The sequence below is a fragment of the Heptranchias perlo genome, chromosome 24 (genome assembly GCF_035084215.1).
Source record: "Heptranchias perlo isolate sHepPer1 chromosome 24, sHepPer1.hap1, whole genome shotgun sequence".
Lineage (NCBI taxonomy): Eukaryota > Metazoa > Chordata > Chondrichthyes > Hexanchiformes > Hexanchidae > Heptranchias > Heptranchias perlo.
Genome location: NC_090348.1, coordinates 49254858 through 49276852, shown reverse-complemented (window position 1 = coordinate 49276852; position 21995 = coordinate 49254858). Strand labels below are relative to the sequence as shown.

Sequence of the window (21995 nt, the reverse complement as noted above, 5' to 3'; positions counted from 1 at the left end):
CCTTTCCCGTTCCCGTTCCCATTCCCATTCCCGCTCAGTGGGAGCCCAGCTTCTGTCGTGTCAGTCCCGGGACGCAGGGACTGTGGTTGGGGGTCACTGTGGGCAGGTCGGGGGCTCTCAGCCGGGGGGCCGCTGGCAACAGGCCTTCAAAGTAAAAGGCCCAGTGGGAGTGGGACCCACATTGGAGCGGAAAATGGGGAAGGAGCAAAATGGAGCCGGGGAGACCCACTGGTGGAGTTTGACCTGTGGACCTTTGACCTGTCGACCTTCAAGGGGACTGGGAGTGCCAAGGCTGGAGGTGATCACATGAGTGTGAACTGCTGAGAGTTTGGTACGTGTGGGAGTTTAAGGGTTAATCTCTTTAAAATCTCGTGTATATTGTTTTCAACTGTTTAAGCTCAATTTTAAAGTTTAAAATTGAGCTGGAGCTGCGGGTGGATTCACTGTGGAGCATCCGCGATGCTGAGACTATCGTGGATAGCACGTTCAGTGAGGTGGTCACACCGCAGGTATAGATTACGCAGGCAGAAAGGAAATGGGTGACCGCCAGGCAGAGCAAAAGGACCAGGCAGGTCGAGCAGGAGTCCTCTGGGGCCATCTCCCTCTCAAACAGATATTCTGCTTTATATACTGTTGGGGGAGATGGCTTATCAGGGGAAAGCAGCAAGAGCCAGGTTCGGGGCACCACGGGTGGCTCTGCTGCACAGGAGGGGAGGAAGAAGAGTGGCAGGGCTATAGTGATAGGGGATTCAATTGTAAGGGGAACAGATAGGCGTTTCTGCGGCCGCAAACGTGACTCCAGGATGGTTTGTTGCCTCCCTGGTGCTCGGGTCAAGGATGTCACGGAGCGGCTGCAGGGCATTCTGGAGGGGGAGGGTGAACAGCCAGTAGTCGTGCTCCATATTGGTACCAACGACATCGGTAAAAAAAGGGATGGGGTCCTGCAAGGTGAATTTAAGGAGTTAGGAGATAAATTAAAAAGCAGGTCCTCAAAGGTAGTGATCTCGGGATTACTACCAGTGCCATGTGCTAGTGAGTATAGGAACAGGAGAATAGACAGGGTGAATGCGTGGCTGCAGGGATGGTGTAGGAGGGAGGGATTTAGATTCCTGGGACATTGGGACCGGTTCTGGGGAAGGTGGGACCTGTACAAGCGTGACAGGTTACACCCGAGCAGGACCGGGACCAATGTCCTCGCGGGGGTGTTTGCTCGTGCTGTTGGGGAAGGTTTAAACTAGAGTGGCAGTGGGATGGGAACCTGAGCGGGGAGTCAGAAGGGAATAAAATTGAGAGCAGCATGAGAGGGGAAGACCCAGGGGAAATCTACAATACAAATAGTACAAACAGTTGTTCAAGAACAAGTGAAAAGGAAAAGCGTAGAGCAGTGGAAAGAAAGTGTACTTTCAGCACGACAGATAAAATAAAAACTAGAAGGCGTAAGGCGATGAACCGAGCATCAAAGCTGTGGCAGGAGATTGGGAACCTGAGCAGGGAGACAGAGGAAAGTGTATCAGGAAGGGACAGAAGGTATGGAGTAAAATGTAAAGTGTTAAAAAAGGAAAAAGCAGGAATTAAGTGTCACAAAACATTTTTGAAAGTTCTTTATCTGAATGCACATAACATTCGTAACAAAATGGACGAGTTAACGGCACAAATAACTATGTATGGGTATGATCTTGTGGCCATTACAGAAACATGGCTGCAGGGTGACAACGACTGGGAATTAAATATGCCAGGGTATATAACAATCAGGAAGGACAGGCAGGAAGGAAGGGGAGGTGGGGTGGCTATGTTAATAAAGGAAGGAATCACTGTAATACAGAGAAATGATATTGGGACAAAGGATCAGGATAATGAAACAGTTTGGGTAGAGATAAGGAATAATAAGGGGAAAAAAACACTTGTGGGCGTCGTATACAGGCCTCCTATTTAGTTGCAACTCTGCTGGAAGAAGTATTAATCAGGAAATAGTCGGGGCATGTAATCAGTGAACAGCTATAATTACGGGGGATTTTAACTATCATATTAACTGGACAAATCAAATTGGGCAGGGTAGCCTTGAGGAAGAGTTTATTGAGTGTATTGGGGATGGATTTCTTGAGCAGTATGTAACTGATCCTACAAGGGGGCAAGCAACCTTGGACCTGGTCCTGTGTAATGAGCCAGGATTAATTTATCACGTCCGAGTTAAGGATCCCCTTGGAATTAGTGACCATAACATGGTTACATTCCATATCCAATTAGAGGGTGAGAAGGTTGGTTCTCAAACAAGCGTACTGGGCTTGAATAAAGGAGACTATGATGGTATGAGAGCGGAATTGATTAAAGTGGACTGGGAAAATAGATTAAAGGATAAGATGGTACATGAGCAGTGGTGTTCATTTAAGGAGTGAGTTTACAACTTTCAAAAAATATATATTCTACTGAGGAAAAAAGGGTGTAAAAGAATTGACAGCCATCCGTGGCTAAGTAAAGAAATTAAGGATATCATCCGACTAAAAACAAGGACATATAAGGTAGCCAAACTTAGTGGGAGGATAGAAGATTGGGAAGTCTTCAAAAGACAGCAAAAAGTAACGAAAGGATTGATTAAGAAAGGGAAGATAGATTATGAAAATAAATTAGCAAAAAATATAAAAACAGATTGCAAGAGTTTCTATAGTTATATAAAAAGAAAAAGGGTGGCTGAGGCAAACGCAGGTCCCTTCGAGGATGAGACCGGGAAATTAATGGTGGGAAACATGGAGATGGCAAAAATGCTGAACAAATATTTTGTTTCAGTCTTTACGGTAGAGGACACTAAGAATATCCCAACACTGGACAAACAGGGGGCTGTAGGGGGGGAGGAGCTAAATACGATTAAAATCACTAAGGAATCGGTACTCAGTAAATTAATGGGACTCAAGGTGGATAAATCCCCTGGACCTGATGGCTTACATCCAAGGGTCTTGAGGGAAGCGGCAGTAAGGATTGTGGATGCTTTGGTAAAAATTTTCCAAAATTCTCTCGACTCGGCAAAGGTCCCAGCAGATTGGAAAACTGCCAATGTAACAGCCTTATTTAAAAAGGGTAGTAGGCAGAAGGCTGGAAATTATAGACCAGTTAGCCTAACATCTGTGGTGGGTAAAATTTTGAATTTAATAGGACAAAGTCAGCATGGCTTTACGAAGGGGAAGTCATGTCGAACAAATTTGCTTGAGTTCTTTGAGGACATAACGTACAGGGTGGATAAAGGGGAACCAGTGGACGTAGTGTATTTAGACTTCCAGAAGGCATTCGACAAGGTGCCACATAAAAGATCATTGCTCAAGATAAAGAATCACTGGATTGAGGGGAATATTCTGGCATGGGTGGAGGATTGGTTATCTAACAAGAAGCAGAGAGTTGGGATAAATGGTTCATTCTCGGACTGGCAACCAGTAGCCAGTGGTGTTCAGCAGGGGTCGGTGCTGGGTCCCCAACTCTTTACAATCTATATTAACGATTTGGAGGAGGGGACTGAGTGTAACATATCAAAGTTTGCAGATGATACAAAGATGGGAGGGAAAGTGGAGAGTGAGGAGGACATAAAAAACCTACAGGGGGATATAGACAGGCTGGGTGAGTGGGCGGAGATTTGGCAGATGCAAAACAATATTGGAAAATGTGAGGTTATGCGCTTTGGCAGGAAAAATCAGAGAGCAAGTTATTATCTTAATGGCGTGAAACTGGAAAGTACTGCAGTACAAAGGGATCTGGGGGTCCGAGTGCAAGAAGATCAAAAAGTTAGTATGCAGGTGCAGCAGGTGATGAAGAAGGCCAACAGAATGTTGGCTTTTATTGCTCGGAAGATAGAATATAAAAACAGGGAGGTATTGCTGCAGTTATATAAGGTATTGGTGAAACCGCACCTGGAATACTGCATACAGTTTTGGTGTCCATACTAAAGAAAAGACATACTTGCTCTCGAGGCAGTACAAAGAAGGTTCACTCGGTCAAACCCGGGGATGAGGGGGCGGACATATGAGGAGAGGTTGAGCAGATTGGGACTCGACTCATTGGAGTTCAGAAGAATGAGAGGCGATCTTATTGAAACATAAGATTGTGAAGGGGCTTGATCGGGTGGATGCAGTAAGGATGTTCCCAAGGATGGGTGAAACTAGAACTAGGGGGCATAATCTTAGAATAAGGGGCTGCTCTTTCAAAACTGAGATGAGGATAAACTTCTTCACTCAGAGGGTAGTAGGTCTGTGGAATTTGCTGCCCCAGGAAGCTGTGGAAGCTACATCATTAAATAAATTTAAAACAGAAATAGACAGTTTCATCGAAGTCAAGGGAATTCGGGGTTACGGGGAGCGGGCAGGAAATTGGACATGAATTTAGATTTGAGGTTAGGATCAGATCAGCCATGATCTTATTGAATGGCGGAGCAGGCTCGAGGGGCCGATTGGCCCACTCCTGCTCCTATTTCTGATGTTCTTATGACCCAGTCAGCCAATCAGGGATGAGTATAATGAACACTACAGCGCCACCTAGTTTTCAGCCAGGAAAACTGCATCACGGCTCAGTGTAATAAACAGGAAATTGAAGCGTGACAGGAATTGTGTGACAGGAAGCAAGAGTGACATTTCCAGGCAGTGTGTGTTTTGGCAGCACCTTGAATCTATTCTCACTGTGGGGAACACTGGTAGAATGTTGTTATTCTTCACATCTTTTGCTGTCCTCATCTCTACCATTTAATCTGTTGGAGGAAATTCCTCTCCTCCCAGAGCCCCTTTTCCCTGCAGTCCTGCACCGTTTGATGATCTTTCTTCCCATTTTATTGTCCCGTTGCCTCATTCCGGGGACTTTCGTTATTTTTGGGAGGATATATTTATCTTCCATACTCTCCATTCGTGCAGCTTTCAATCAGTTCCAATTTCCATCGACAGATTCCTCTCAGTGATATTTCCCCATTAATTCCATCTCATCCCTTTAAAGTTTGTCTTTTGCAAACCAAAAGGTTCATATACTGAAAGTTAATTTTATAAAGTCTGTGTGGCCTTCTCCCTAATGCAGTATTGAGTGAAGAGGTGGGGAGAGGGTCCAGTGGGTCAGGAGGGCTCCTATAAACTAGACTCACAGCATCAAACACAGCCCATGATGCAATTACCTTTATTATTGGTTAACAGACTGAGTCAGTACAATCACCACAGGCAGTGAGTGCGGCTACAAACAAATCGAGGATCTGAATCCACTCCGGGAAAGGATCCTTGGAGCATCGCTGGATTCTTCTACCAGTCGTGCGGTTTGTAGGAGCAAATGAAGGGAGATTTTCCTGTACAGGGCACATCATTCCATTTTTCTGAAAAAAGAATTGATTTCGACCTTTACCCATTGGTGAATCAGGCTGCTGTTTGTGTAATTATTTCATACAATCCGAGATGATAAAGCACAGAAGGAGGCTATTCGGCCCATCATCCTTGTTCTGGCTCTTTGAAGGAACTTTCCAATCAGTCCCATTCCTCAGAGCCCGGCTAATTTTGTCTCTTCAAATATTTATCCAAATCCCTTTTGAAAGTAATTATTGAATCTGCTTCCTCCCCTCAGGCAGCACATTCCAGATCAGAACAACTTGCCGCCCAACATTTTTTTCCTCCTCATCTCCCCTCTGGTTCTTTTCCCGATTATCTTAAATCTGTGTCCTCTGTTTACTGACCCTCCTGCCACTGGAAACAGTTTCTCCATATTTACTCTGTCAAAACTCATGATTTTGAGCCCCACTATTAAATCTCTCCTTAACCTTCTCTGCTGGAAGGAGAACAATCCCAGTTTCTCCAGTCTCTCCACGGAACTGACTTCTTTCAGCCTTTCTATTTCGTCAGAAATATTAGCAATGGATCAATCTGTGAGTCAGTGTCTGTGATCCATTAATTTTACCAGTCTCTTCACCCATCAGTTCACCTTGTGAAGAAAATGAGCCACTTCCTGTTCTGATGCCGTGTACAGTCAGTCAGTGAGCGCCTCACTGAAATCCACAAACCTTACAATATTCAGTGGGGGTTTTGGACAGTTCCTGACTGAAGGTGTGGAGCACACCCTGGGCTGGATTTCCCAGTGTGGGATGGACAGGAAGTCCTCACCCCCAGCCCTAAACACTCACCTCCCCCACTGCACACGATTGGAGCAAAGTCTGGGATTTCTGGAACCAATTACAACATTTTAACTCTGGGACATGAACCCGCTGTGGAACGAGGGGGGAGGGGGGACGTTTCCAGCATCAGTAAAGTGAGGGGCGGATGCGGGAAGCTTGAGTGTGTTTACACAACATTCCCTGAAAATCAGAATGGAGTCCTGCCACTGGGAGCACGGCTCCAGCCTGACACATGTCAGGACCAACTCATTAAATGTGGGCCAGTTATAAGGCCCGCCTCGGTATGGCCTCATCACTGCAGGATCCACACAGATGGACAGTTGAGCAGGAAGAGACAGTGTAGAGTTTACACCCAGTGTACGTCCCTGTGTCGGCAGTGTTCACACCCAGTGTACGTCCCTGTATCGGCAGTGTTCACACCCAGTGTACGTCCCTGTGTCGGCAGTGTTCACACCCAGTGTACGTCCCTCTCTCTCCAGTGTTCACACCCAGTGTACGTCCCTGTATCGGCAGTGTTCACACCCAGTGTACGTCCCTCTCTCTCCAGTGTTCACACCCAGTGTACGTCCCTCTCTCTCCAGTGTTCACACCCAGTGTACGTCCCTGTATCGGCAGTGTTCACACCCAGTGTCCGTCCCTCTCTCTCTCTCCAGTGTTTACACCCAGTGTACATTCCTCTCTCTCCAGTGTGTGACCCAGTGTCCGTCCCTCTCTCCCCAGTGTTTACACCCAGTGTACGTCCCTCTCTCTCCAGTGTTTACACCCAGTGTACGTCCCTCCATTAAACAGCTTGAGCTGGAAGTTGGCTGCAAATTGCTGCAAAAAGGGTCAGGAAGTCCAGTGCTGTCAAAGTCTAAAAATCACCCACACTGAGTCTCAGTCTCAATCTATTTGTTCGGATCAATTTCCCATTAAATACCATTTCTATCACACGTTTCAATATCAACTTACCTGAATTAATTACCACACAGTTCTCTCGTCCTTTATAATTATCGGGCTCACCCAGATGCCAGTTTGTGAAATCTGATAAAGATCCATCAGTCCAAAGAAAAGTCCCTTCCTGTGGGAGAGAAATAATATCATTTATAAATGTGTATTCCTGCTACAATGAACAATTTATGATATAGTAACTCAGAACATTACCTTGTGGCGGTCACTCAAACCAATCCAAACATGATTATTTGATTGTTCTGCCTTTAACAGCAGTTCAATGAAATGATTCTGTTCTTTCCAATGGATGGAGGCAAGATGGCCGCCTGTAGCCAGTTGTTGGCAGGACAGCTTTAAATAAAAACAAAACATAACATTTGTTGTTTATCATCATTTCACATTGACTGTATTCAGTTCTGTTCTAGAACGTTCTGCAGGGTCGCTGGAGTTGATTCTCCTGTTCTCCCCAACTTTTATCCATCCAGCTGCTGTCAATACAGATGTTGACGGCCACTGCAGTCCACGTCACTGTAAAGTGACAATGTCGACACTATCAGATTGATCAGAACGACAGACCACTGCTAATATTTCTAAGTGTGTATCTCCAGTTTAATTTAGTTCAGATAGAATTACTATCTGGAGATTGTGGCTTCATCTCAGGGTCACAGAGGGAATTAACAAGTTGATGCAGTGGGAGGTGAAAAGTTACCCAATGAGCTGCTCCGGTTTGACCTCGAATGTGAAAACAACAAATGAACATTAGGGTTTGACCACAGATTGAAAGGTGTGTGAAAACTGGAAGGTCATTCTAAAGGGGAACTTCAATCAACGAAACCATCCGAAAACACGCGTCAGGTTCCACATGGACGCTGACGACACCCAGCTCTACCTCACCACCACCTCTCTCAACCTCTCCTCTGCCTCTGATTTGTCACACTGCTTGTCCGACATCCAGTATTGGATGAGCAGAAATTCCCTCCAATTTAATATTGGGAAGACCGAAGTCATTGTCTTTGGTCCTCGCCACAAACTCCATTCCCTCGCCACCGACTCCATCCCTCTCCCTGGCCACTGTCTGAGGCTGAACCAGACCGTTCACAACCTTGGCCTTCTATTTGACCCCGAGTCGAGCTCCCAACCCGATATCATCTCCACTACAATGACCGCCTACTTCCACCTCCGTAACATCACCCTTCTCCGCCCCTGCCTCAGCTCATCTGTTGCTGAAACCCTCATCCATGCCTTCATTTAACCTCCAGACTCGACTATTCCAATGCTCTCCTGGCCGGCCTTTCCATCTTGGACCCTTTGTAAACTTCAGCTCATCCAAAACTCTGCTGCCCATTTCCTAACTCGCACCAAGTCCTGTTCACCCAGGAGAGCATTGCAACAGTTGAGTCTGGAGGTAACAGAGGCAAGGTTTCAGCAGCAGATGAGTTGAGGCAGGGGCAGAGACGGGCGATGTGACTAGATTCTGTTATTAGGGACAGAGTGACGGACACTTGGACAAATATGAACTGATCAGAGAGAGAGCCAGCATGGATTTGTAACGGATGAGACATGTCTGACGAAACTAGTTACATTTTTTGAGGGGAACTAACGTGGTGGATAAGGAAGTGTCGATGGATGTTATTTATATGGACATCCAGAAGGCATTCGATAAGGTTCCACATAAGAGGCTTAACTAAAATGAGAGCGCATGGAATTGGAGGCAACTTCTTGACATGGGGAGGGAATTGATTTGGAGGAAGGAGAGAGAGAGTCGGGGTAATGGGCATGTACTCGAACTGGCAGCATGTGACCAGTGGGGGGAATTTTAATCCCCAAGAACGGTTGGATTGGGGGCGGGTGGCAGGTGAAAACCGCTGGTATTTTGATCACGACCCCAACCTGGTTCAAACACGCCCACAACCGGGTTTAACGTGGGCACGTTGGGATGTGTGCGCCCAAAGTACCAGCCAAGGTCACGTCCCTAATTAGTGCCAGTGAGTGGGTCGTTAGTGGGGCAATTAACATCATTAGTAGAAGTTACATTGAATTTGACCTAACTTTAAATTTCATGTTTCCAGTGGGGGTTTCCCGGGACTCGAGAATCTCGAGTGAAAGAGGCGAGGAGGCCTGGATCATGAGGTGAGTGAGGGTCTTTATTGCACTGCTTGTGGGCCCAGAGGAGCAGGAGTGTTTCCCCCAGACCCAACAAGACCACCTGCCGCGATCAGCCGATTCCCCCCCGATGGCCGAGACCCTCCCCCCGATATCAGTGACCTTGGCCCTGCTGCTATCGCCCTCCCATCCAGCCCACAAAGATCCCAATCTCTCCCCCACCCTCCCCCCCACTCCCCATACAATCCCCGAGGTCTCAGATCTCCGATCTCTCCCCAGCTGCTTTCCCACCCGACATGCAGCCAATCCGTCAATCTGGCTGCTGGGCCCAAAACCAGGAAATAAAATCTTCATCATCCAATTGAGTTGTGATCGCAAATTCCAACCCGTCAACTTGACTCCTGGGTCTGGTGTCCAATAAACCTTCCCCCCTCTCTTTTCCCGGCTCCAAGTCAAAATCCAGACCATGATGTCCCCAGGGGACCTCAGCTTTTCACTCGATTTAGAAGTGACGAAGAAGAAGAAAGAGAGAGTCGTATATCCAAGTTTGCTGACGATACCAAGTTAGGAGGCACAGTAAATAGTGGAGATGGGAGCAGACAGTTGCAAAGGGACATTGAGAGGTTAAGTGAGTGGGCAAAACTGGGGCAGATGGAGTTCAATGTGACGTCATCCTCTTTGGACCTGAGAAAGATCGATCAGAGTATTTTCTAAATGGTGAGAAGCTCGGAACGTTGGAGCAGCAGAAAGGTTTACAAGTCCAAGAACAAAAATCACAAAAAGCCAGTGAAAGGTACAAAAAATAATTAAAAAGGCTGAAAGTACAGATTCACCAGAATGATACTGGGGCCAAACAGGTTAAATGATGAGGACAGGTTGCACAGACTAGGCTTGTATTCGAGTTTCGGAGATTAAGGGGTGATCTGAATGAAATGTTTAAGATGATTAAAGGAGTTGATCGGGGAGATAGAGAGAAACTATTTCATCAGAACCTTAAAATTAGAGCTCGGCCGTTCAGGGGTGATGTCAGGAAGCATTTCTTCACACAAAGGGGAGTGGAAATCTGGAACTCTCTCCCCCAAAAAGCTGTTGGGGCCGGGGGTCAGTAGAAAATGTCAATAGTGAGATTGATCGATTTTTGTGAGGCGAGGGTATTAATGGGCACAGAGCCAAGGCGGGTAGATAGAGTTAAGATACAGATCTGCCAAGATAGAATCATAGAAAGATTACAGCACAGAAGGAGGCCATTCGGCCCATCGAATCCGTGCCGGCTCTATGCAAGAGCATTCCATCTAGTCCCACTCCCCCGCCCTATCCCCGTAGCCCTACAAATGTTTTACTTTCAAGTACTTATCCAGTTCCCTTTTGAAGGCCATGATTGAATCTGCCTCCACCACCCCCTCGGGCAGTCCATTCCAGATCCTAACCACACGCTGTGTAAAAACGTTTGTCCTCATGTGACTTTTGGTAAAAGAACCAATCACCTTAAATCCGTGTCCTCTGGTTCTTGACCCTTCCGCCAATGGGAACAGTTTCTCTCTATCTACTCTGTCTGGACCCTTCATGATTTTGAATATCTCATCAAATCTCCTCACAACCATCTCTGTTCCAAGGGGAATAACCCCAGCTTCTCCAGTCTATCCACGTACATAAAGTCCCTCATCCCTGGAAACATTGTAGTAAATCTCCTCTGCACCCTCTCTAAGGCCTTCACATCTTTCCTAAAGTGCGGTGCCCAGAACTGGACACAATATTCCAATTGTGGCCGAACCAGTGTTTTATAAAGGTTCATCATAACATCCATCCTTTTGTACTCTATGCCTCTAGTTCCAAAGCCCATTATCCCGTATGCTTTTTAACCGCTTTCTCAACCTGCCCTGCCACCTTCAATGATTTGTGAACATATACCCCCAGATCTCTGTTCCTGTACCCCTTTTAGAATTGTGCCCTCTAGTTTATATTGCCTCTCCTCATTCTTCCTACCGAAATGTATCACTTCGCATTTTTCTGCGTTAAATTTCATCTGCCACGTGTCCGCCCATTCCACCAGCCTGTCTATATCCTCTTGAAGTCTATCTCTATCCTCCTCACTGTTCACTACCCTTCCAAGTTTTGTGTCATCCGCAAATTTTGAAATTGTGCCCTGTACACCCAAGTCCAAGTCATCAACATATATCAAGAACAGCAGTGGTCCCAGCACCGACCCCTGGGGAACACCACTGGACACCTCCCTCCAGTCCAAAAAACAACCGGTCACCACTACTCTCTGTTTCCTGTCCCTTCGCTAATTCTGTATCCATGTTGCTACTGCCCCCTTTATTCCATGGGCCACAATCTTGATGACAACCTACCATGTGGCACTTCATCAAAATCCTTTTGAAAGTCCATATACACCACATCAACTGCATTGCCCTCATCGACCCAATCTGTTACCTCATCAAAAAACTCTACCAAATTAGATAAAACCGTTTTGCCTTTAACAAATCTGTGCTGGCTTTCCCTAATCGATCCACACTCCAAGTGACTTAATTCTGTCCCAGATTATCATTTCTAAAAGTTTCCCCACCACCGAGGTTAAACTGACTGGCCTGTCGTTGCTGGGTTTATCCTTACACCTTTTTTGGACAAGGGTGTAACATTTGCAATTCTCCAGTCCTCTGGCACCACCCCCGTATCTACGGATGTTTGGAAGATTATGGCCAGTACCTCCGCAATTTCCCCCCCTTACTCCCCTCAGCAATCCAGGATGCATCCCATCCGGACCAGGTGACTTCTCTACTTTAAGTACAGCAGCCTTTCCAGTACCTCCTCTATCAATTTTTAGCCCATCCAGTATCTCAACTACATCTTCCTTTACTGAGACTCTGGCAGCATCTTCTTCCTTGGTAAAGACTCATTTAGTACCTCGGCCATGCCCTCTGCCTCCATGAGCAGATCTCCTTTATGGTTTCTAATCGGCTCCATCCCTCCTCTTACATGTCTAAAGACGACTTTTGGATTCCCTTTTATGTTGGCCGCCAGTCTATTCTCATACTCTCTCTCATCCCTCTTTTTCCACTTTCCCTCTGAACTTTCTATATTCAGCCTGTTCTCATTTGAGTTATCAATCTGACATCTGTCATATGCACCTTTTTTCCACTTCATTTTACTCCTTTGTCATCCATGGAGCTCTGGCTTTAGTTGCCCGACCTTTCTGCCTCGTGGGAATTTGCCGAGACTGTACCGGAACAATCTCCTCTTTAAAGGCCGCCCACTGTTCAATTGCAGGTTTGCCTGCCAGTCTTTGATTGAATGGCAGACCAGGCTCGAGGGGCTGAATGGCCTCTTCTTGTTCCTATGTTCCACCCATCACCCCTGTGTTCACACACCTACATTGATTCCCGGTTCAGGAACACCTTGGATTTAAAATTCTAACCCTTGTTTTCAAACCCCTCCATGGCCCTCGCCCCTCCCTATCTCTAACCTCCTCCAGCCCGACAACCCTCCAAGATCTCTGAACTCCTCCAATTCTGGCCTCTTGCGCAACCCTAATTTCCATCGCTCCACCATTGGCGGCCGTGCCTTCAGATGCCTCGGCCCTAAGCTCGGGAATTCCTCTCTAAACCTCTCCGCCTCTCTCTCCTCCTTTAAGACGCTCCTTAAAACCTACCTCTTTGACCAAGCTATTGGTCACTTGTCTTAATATCTCCTTATGTGGCTCGGTGTCAAATTTTGTCTGATAATCGCTCCTGTGAAGCGCCCTGAAATGTTTTACGACGTTAAGGCACTGTATGAACACAAGTTGTTGTTGTAAATATCAATTGGAAATCGCCATGTAGTTTGGAGTCAAGTTGGGAAATGGAGACATGAGGATTTCATTGTGTCAGGGAAGACACAAGAGGCTGTGAATAACTTGATTTGGTAAATGGTAAATGACCCAGGCACACACAGCAAACAAAGGCTGAGGCTCTATTGGAGGAATTGGGACCACAGAATGGTCAAGGGTGGAATGAGCTAGAATTCAGAAATATCAGGAGCCAGGAAGGGCCAGCTTCAAATAAATGAGGGAACAGCTTCAACCAACGACTTGGGAGTGTGGAGAATGGTGTTTCGAACAACACCTCACTGGAGGACAATTGGAGAACCTTTAAAGGCCTCGGGCCGGAACCCTGCCGCCCTTCCAGCACACTCCTGCTGCAACTTCAGAGGGTGCAAATTTGTCTGGGACCCGGATATACAGGGTCTCAATCTTGCCCTTGAGCCCTGGACCCTGGGCGTCAGGAGTTGCCACATTCTCAGTCTCTGAGGCCTGCCAGAGTAGCAGTAACCCATCTGGTGAAAGCAGGTGTAGGAGGCTGCTGAGTGGTAGATGGGAAGGGGAGGGGGGCGGGGATGTGGTCTGGGCCTGTGAAGAGGGGAGACCCTTTTTATGCAAGAAATTTTGAGGCGACAGCCCAGTCTCTCCAGATCGGGAACCCAGTAACCCCACCTCCACCGACCCTCCCCTGACCACCAGTCTTGGCTCAGACTTTGTGCATGTGACGAACATTGCCCAATAGGAAGGGAGCAAATGAAATGACATGGGGAGACATTACTGACCATTGAATGAAAGTTTTCAGTTAACAAGACGAACCAATCACTGGATGTATCTGGATAGATTTTGAAAATGTCTGAAGACTCAGCTGAGCAGTTACAGTGTTGGGTTTTTAACACGATCTGCCCTCTCAATGGCCCCACAGCAGACCCTTGAAATGGACCTTGTCTCCTTTGATCTGAAGATCAGGAGACCAGAACCCAATCCTATCCCCACCAAACTTCCACACAACACCTTTTGCAGAAAGTGTCACTGGATGGTGATCAGGATCAGGGACCAGTGCTGATTTTACTCTTTTCTAATCCAGAGACACTCTGACCCATTGTGACCCTCCCCACTGTCCATCGATGGGCCTGTGACCCTCCTTGTCTGTAGGTTCAATATCACAGTTCAGAGCCCTCAGTGTTTAATGTAGAATACAATGTAGATCACGTTTCCCAGGTGATGGAACGCACCGAGTCAATCAGAACTGTCCAGATACAAACAAGAAGGTTCTTTCATTCTCTGCGTCCTGTCACATTTAGAAACACTGAGGAACAAACAATAACTTAAAATGGAGACTCCAGGGACTTACCTCAGCTTCTATCCAAGTCTGTGTGTCAGGGACAAACCGGTAACAGGAGGAGAAATAATTAAAATAAAACCAGCCATTGGGACAAGATCCTCTCTCAGGGACATCACGTTGGTCAAGGTCCTGATCCTGATCAGTCTCCGCCTCCTGTTGCTGATTCTCCGATGTTCCATTCAGAGAAACATCAGCTGCAGTTAAAGAGAATTAGATTAAAACAAACTGAATATTCACAACAGCAATCCCCAAACCTTCACTTCATTTCTGATTCAAGGAGTCAGTCTTTGTATTTGAGATAAATCTGAAGCCAGTGCCAATGCTCCCCATCAACTACCATCGGCCCTTTAAACACTGCCAGCCCCTGGACTGTGATGCACCCCCCGGTTAAAGGATACGTGTCGTAAACAGAATACGGTCTCTTCTTCCAATTAAAAGAAAGTCTATCCTTTATTAAGTTCAGCGTGGAGAGCAATTGAATAAACAGAGTACAATCAAACAGAGATGAATGTTCTTTAATTCCAGTCTCTCTGGGTACAGTAGAGACATCACCGTCACTACTGTACTCCCAAACAGCCAAAAGCGTGGTCTTTTTATGGACCTTTTCCTCATACTTTGGATGCACTCACTGAAACCTATTTAACACACACAGACTGAGCGTCTGTGTTACACTCAAACACAACTGGTTTTCAAACAGTCATTTCCCCACAAATATTGCAGTGTCTTTGTTCACTCAAACCATGTGTGACACTCCTCTCATACACTGATCTTATGCACATTACCGTGTCCTTGTTTCGCGTGAAGTGTGACTTCCCTGTACTTGATCGATCTTTCCCTAAACGACCGTATTCTGTTTACCACACGTACTCGTTAACAGGGGGGTGCATCCCTGTCCAGTGTTTAATAACCCCAGGGGGGGGGCAGTGTTTAAAGGTCTTTATTGGTTGTTTATCAAGTAACAAGATCAAAGGCGCCCAGTATAAGACATAAGGAAAGGGCATACAAAAAGGCAAAAAATGGCACAGATCCTGGCGAATGGGAAAGATACAAAGATCAACAAAGGGTCACAAAACAGATAGTAAGGGCTACAAAAAGAGTGTATGAAAAGAAACTCACAACGGATATCAAAACCAATACAAAGAACTTTTATAGTTATATTAGGAAAAAGAGGGTGGTCAGGAGCAGTGTTGGCCCCTTAAAAACTGAAAGTGGGGATATTGTCATTGACAATGGGGAAATGTCGGACATGTTGAACAATTCCTTTGCGTCAGTATTTACAGTCGAAAAAGAGGATAGCATGCTGGAAATCCCAAGAAAACTAACATTGAATCGGGGACAGGGACTCGATAAAATTAACAGAAGTAAAGCAACAGTAATGAAGAAAATAATTGCACTAAAGAGTGACAAATCCCCAGGACCAGATGGTTTCCATCCCAGGGATTTAACGGAAGTCGGTGAGCACATTGAAAGATTATAGTTAGGGCATCTGCAAAGTTCTCTAGATTCAGGAACTGACCCTCTAGATTGGAAAATTGCACATGTCACTCCGCTTTTTAAGAAAGGAGAGAGAGGGAAATCGGGGAATTATAGACCAGTTAGCCTAACATCTGTTGTGGGGAAAATGCTGGAGTCTATAATTAAGGATAGGGTGACTGAACACCGAGAATTTTCAGTTAATCAGAGAGAGCCAGCATGGATTTGTGAAAGGTCAGTTGTGCCTGACAAACATGATTGAATTTTTTGAAGAGGTGACTAAAGTAGTGGACAGGGGAATGTCAATGGATGTTATTTATATGGACTTCCAGAAGGCATTTGATAAGGTCCCTCATAAGAGACTGTTAGCTAAGATAGAAGCCCATGGAATCAAGGGAAAAGCACGGACTTGGTTAGGAAGTTGGCTGAGCGAAAGGCGACAGAGAGTAGGGATAATGGGAAGGTACTCACATTGGCAGGATGTGACTAGTGGAGTCCCGCAGGGATCTGTCTTGGGGCCTCAATTATTCACAAGATTTATTAATGACTTAGATGAAGGCATAGAAAGTCTCATATCTAAGATTGCCAATGACACAAAGATTGGTGGCATTGTAAGCAGTGTAGATGAAAACATAAAATTACAAAGCGATATTGACAGATTAGGTGAATGGGCAAAACTCTGGCAAATGGAATTCAATGTAGACAAATGTGAGGTCATCCACTTTGGATCAAAAAAGGATAGAACAGGGTACTTTCTAAATGGTAAAAAGTTAAAAACAGTGGATGTCCAAAGGGACTTAGGGGTTCAGGTACATAGATCATTGAAGTGTCATGAACAGGTGCAGAAAATAATCAAGAAGGTTAATGGAATGCTGGCCTTTATATCTGGAGGACTAGAGTACAAGGGGGCAGAAGTTATACTGCAGCTATACAAAACCCTGGTTAGACTGCACTGGAGTACTGTGAGCAGTTCTGGGCACCGCACCTTCGGAAGGACATATTGGCCTTGGAGGGAGTGCAGCGTAGGTTTACTAGAATGATACCCGGACTTCAAGGGTTAAGTTACGAGGAGAGATTACACAAATTGGGGTTGTCTTCTCTGGAGTTTTGAAGGTTAAGGGGTGATCTGATCAAATTTTATAAGATATTAAGGGGAACGGATAGGGTGGATAGAGAGAAACTATTTCCGCTGGTTGGGGATTCTAGGAGTAGGGGGCACAGTCTAAAAATTAGAGCGAGACCTTTCAGGAGCGAAATTAGAAAACATTTCTACACACAAAGGGTGGTAGAAGTTTGGAACTCTCTTCCGCAAACGGCAATTGATACTAGCTCAATTGCTAAATTTAAATGAGATAGATGGCTTTTTGGCAACCAAAGGGATTAAGGGATATGGGCCAAAGGCAGGTAAATGGAGTTAGATCACAGATCAGCCATGATCTTATCAAATGGCAGAGCAGGCACGAGGGGCTGAATGGCCTACTCCTGTTCCTATGTTCCAAAGTAATTCAACAGTCAACGAGGTTATCTTTGTTTGAGAAGACAGAGCTGGTCAAACTCCTTATTCTCCAGCAACACCATTTACATCTACACAATAGAAAGACAATTGACATGTTTCACATTGTTTGTTCCCAGGAACTCCCTATAATTTATACCAGTATTGATCATCTCTCTCGCTTCCCTTTAATTGGGTGGCTGTTCAACCCTATCAGTCTTCACACTGTTTCTCTTCCCCTCATCGATGTCTCAACACCCCGAGGAGGAACTGGACACCCCCTGGATGGCAGCAGGTGCACGAGTTTCAGGCAGTGTGGGGCCAGAGATGCACCCACAGTGACACCAGTGTCCACTGGCCCCATATTAATGAGGGGCCTCACACTTACCCCCATACTCAGGGGCAGCGTCAGTCCTGGAGGGCACTGGTGGGCACAATCGCAACGTCACTCTCCAGATCGTGGCCCATGGGATTTCAGAGCCTGTTTCCCCACAGCGGATGGTGAGAATGTGGAATTCTCTCACAAATTGGTGATGAAACACAGTCCATCAAATCCAAAAATGGGAAGGGGAGAGCTGCTTATAAATAGACTATTGGAGGGAGGGGGGAGAGTGGGATTAGACTGGGTGGGATATTAAAGGGTATGGGGAGTGAGGGGGAGAGTGGGATTAGACTGGGTGGGATATTAAAGGGTATGGGGAGTGAGGGGGAGAGTGGGATTAGACTGGGTGGGATATTAAAGGGTATGGGGAGTGAGGGGGAGAGTGGGATTAGACTGGGTGGGATATTAAAGGGTATGGGGAGTGAGGGGAGAGTGGGATTAGACTGGGTGGGATATTAAAGGGTATGGGGAGTGAGGGGGGGAGTGGGATTAGACTGGGTGGGATATTAAAGGGTATGGGGAGTGAGAGGGAGAGTGGGATTAGACTGGGTGGGATATTAAAAGGTATGGGGAGTGAGGGGGGGAGTGGGATTAGACTGGGTGGGATATTAAAGGGTACGGGGAGTGAGGGGAGAGTGGGTTTAGACTGGGTGGGATATTAAAAGGTACGGGGATTGAGGGGGGAGAGTGGGATGAGACTGAGTCTGGACATGCCCGGGCTTGTTGGGTGCAGTGTGGATTGTTGCCTGAAACCAGACAACGAGAGGAGACAGAATACGCATTCTTCCCTTTAAAACCATCAACCCAGAGAAAGACATCATCTTACACGAAACGAAAGCCCATCAAAACCTTGCATAAATTATCACTACTAACTACTAAAGCAGGAAGGTAGCAATCAATGCAATTATGCAAATCCATCAATACTTCACATGTACAATGGCTTTCAGTTCAAGACTAGTTACGGGGACAGGAAGCCAACGATAAACATAATGTGGGCCCATTAAAAACAACGAGACAACAATCATCTGAAGAAGTCCACCATAATGAGACAAAGAACTAACCTTGATTTGGATTCAGATAAGAAATTCGAAAAACTGTATAACTGGGCCACCAGTTACGAAGGGGAGGGGAGCAGTTATTGAGCAGGTTTTAAGCAGAGGTTGTAAACAGGTGTTTAGCGGTTGAAGCAGAGTTTTAAGCAGGGAGAGGGGGCAGAGCCAATCGGAGGAAGGAGATCCGGAGGTTCGCAGGCCCGCAAACAACATCACGGCGAGGGGCATGGCGTGGCAGGCTCAACCGAAGACAACAAGGCGCAACTGCAGCCCTCCACGAAGATCGCCCACCCACAACTGTGCCTCACCGCACCAACAGACTCTATCCAACTGAAGAACCTTCGCAGATTCCACAGACCAGGACCACGTGGGGACGGCAGGGCCCAGAGGACACAAAGAGCGGACCCCAAAACTGCAACCGGCTTACCTGGCTGGATTTCGAACTGTCAAGGAACCCTGGTTTGGTGAGCATGATCCCTGACCTCTCCTAGTTCAATTTAGTTTGGTTTTGGGGGTGGGACAAGGGTAAGGGGATTAGAAGGGTGATTTTCCCTTGTTATGCCGTGTGTTCCTCATTCTTAACTAAGTGTACTTTGTAGGTCTGTATAATCTCAGTGTTATCCGAATGTTATAAGTTCATTTGTGACTTCAATAAACGCAGTTTTTCTTCTTGCACCAAAACCAGTTGTCTGCTGCACTTTGTCACAACCCCCAAATAAGTCCAAGGTCTAGAACCCAGGGAGTGGGAGCGATTCGGACCGCTCAGTAGTCAGAGGTGAAGCTGACACACACGACCACCCCCTACAATCCCACGAGTTAATGTGGGGAAATAAACAAGCTGGATTAATATGTGCAGGAGGTGAGTTACACGGAAACATCTGATGCAAATCAGCTGATGTCAGCACAACAGAGAAAGATCCGTCTTGGCCTTTCTACTTGTCAATGGGAATAAGATCTTTGCCAAAACAAACTCAGCCTCAAACCAGCTGAGAACCTGTCTGCTCGACTCTCCACGAGCTTCACTTAACCCTTTCCACATGCTCCCACTCGGTAACCATCACACTTTGTACTGAAATAACTGCTGGTGATATCAGTGGGACAGACACTCGGTCTGTTCCTATCACACTCCACCATTCACTGCTGTAATGGAGGTCTTGACCCAGTTACAATAAACGGGTTATCTCCTGTGTTAAAATTGTGGAGAGGGGAAGGTGTTAACCGTTTCTTGCACTAATATCACCAACAATAACTTCAGGCTTTTATCATTACCCCATGAACCAACTGTTGTGCACTCGTGGGATTGGCTGAAAGCAGCAACAGAAGAAGCATCAGAAAGAGTAGACAAGGGTGATGCAGTGGATGTGGTTTACATGGACTTCCAAAAGGCCTTCGATAATGTGCTGCACAAGACTCATGACAAAGGTCAGGGCGTGTGGAATCAGGGGCCAGGTAGCAGAATGGATTGAAAGAGGGCTACAAAACAGAGAACACAGGTTAGGAGTTCAGGGAAGTTTGTCGGATTGGCCGACAGTGGGAAGTGGCAGAAATTATTTGACTCAAATTTGGTGTTGAAATTTCCAGATGATACCAATTTGGGGAGTATAGTTAATAATGTGGAGACTGGATCAAAACACAGGAAGACATAACCAGGTTGGCAGAGTGGGCGGGTGAAGCTGTGTAAGAATTCCACACTGTAATGGTCCTGAACAGGTGACAGCAGAGGAGGGTGACATCACTGACTAACTGACCGAGACGGGACAGAAAGTTCTTTCACTCCTCAGTTCTCACTTGTTCTGAAACAGAAGGTGTGGAATTGTTGCAACTTTCAGTCATTGGCTTGAAGCAAACCAGGTCTGTCCAATAGATTGTGTGAGGGGAGTGACGGGAACTGAAATTCCAGATACGATTCCTGATCGTGGAAGGGAACACATTTTTTTATCTGTTCTCAGGATGTGGGTGATGCTGACAAGGCCGCATTTATTGCCCTGAAAAGGTGCAATCATCAGTGAACAGCCCCAGTCCTGACCGTATGGTGGAGAGAAGGTCACTAATGAAGGAGATGAAGATGGTTGGGCCGATGATGCTTCCTTGAGGAACTCCTGCAGTGATGTCCTGGGGCTGCGAGGATTGGTCCCTGACAACCATGACCATCATCCTTTGGGTCAGGTGTGACTCCAGTCACTGGAGGGGTTTCACTTTGAGCCCCATTGACCTCAGTATTGCTCGGGCTCCTTGGTGCCACACTCGGTCGAGTGCTGCCTCTATGTTGAGAGCAGCTCCTCTCACCTCTCCCCTGGCACTCGGCTCTTGTGTCCGTGCCTGGATCAAGGCTCTGACGAGGTCTGGGGCCTCTCAGTGTGAAAGTAGATGGAGGTGCAGGACCTGCTGAACGATGTATCAGTTACCTGGTTAATGTATCTGTGGGCAGCAAACTGGCCGAGAATGCAGATGATCCCTATGCTGGTCTGGAGGCAGAAACGTTGAGAGGAGGTGACCTTGACTGCAGCTGGCAGTGCCATCCCTGTGGTGTCAGTGGGTTAAGAATTCATCGGATTAAGCAACAGTTATTTGTACAGTCGAGTGTGACGGCGACACAGTGAGAGCACGTGGAAAGGGTTAAAGGAAACTGCGGGGAATTTGAGTGGACAGGTTTTGATTTGCGTTGGAGCCCCTGTTGGGCAGCGATGGATCTTTATCTATTGTACTAACAGCAGCTGCTTTTTCTCCAATCTTTCTGTGTAACTCACTTCCTTCAGTGTGGATTGAAGTGACAGGCTGTGTGAATGTTGTCCAACCTGTGACTCAAACCTGGGAACCTTTGAAGAGGAAATATTTTGGTAAATATGCGACAATTCCTGCATCGATTGTTAACTTGGAATAGCTTCACGAGGGAGAATGCCGGGCACTTTACCAACTGCTGATCTTTGTGATTGCACAGGCCGCAAATCATCTTCTGTTTCATTGGGTCAGGTGGCCGTCTCACCGAGCCGCCTGTGTTCCAATCACAAGGTGTTATTTTAACCCCTCTCCCCGCCTGGCGTTAATGGTGTGAGGGGAGGGGGGATTAAGATGGCGGTGGGATTTCACACCGAATTCCCGATTCGTTCCCACGCCCACCATTTTAACTCGCCTCAAATCAGGCACTGGAAGGCCACCCGTCCCAGAGGCGCGGGGACCTCATTTAAATAGCAAATGATGTCATCGGGACGTGCACGCCATTTTAACCGTGGGCCCGACTAAGGCCCAGACCGTCTCAAACCCAGCAGCAAAAGCGAGGAGCAGCACCGATCCTGGGCACAGGAGGCCCAGGAAA

At 46.6% G+C, this 21995-nt stretch overlaps 1 protein-coding gene across 1 annotated transcript; it reads right to left on the bottom strand.

Moving 5' to 3' along the window:
- Positions 1 to 5117: 5117 nt before the first annotated feature.
- LOC137341804 (C-type lectin-like) lies at positions 5118 to 20836 on the bottom strand. The gene is made up of 6 exons (XM_068005306.1): positions 20709 to 20836; positions 19952 to 19986; positions 14293 to 14477; positions 7256 to 7393; positions 7064 to 7172; positions 5118 to 5323 (listed from the first exon to the last, which is right to left on the bottom strand). The coding sequence occupies exons 1-6, from the start codon at positions 20834 to 20836 to the stop codon at positions 5253 to 5255; spliced, it is 666 nt and encodes a 221-aa protein (XP_067861407.1). The 3' UTR covers positions 5118 to 5252.
- Between the last annotated feature and the right edge of the window lie 1159 nt (positions 20837 to 21995).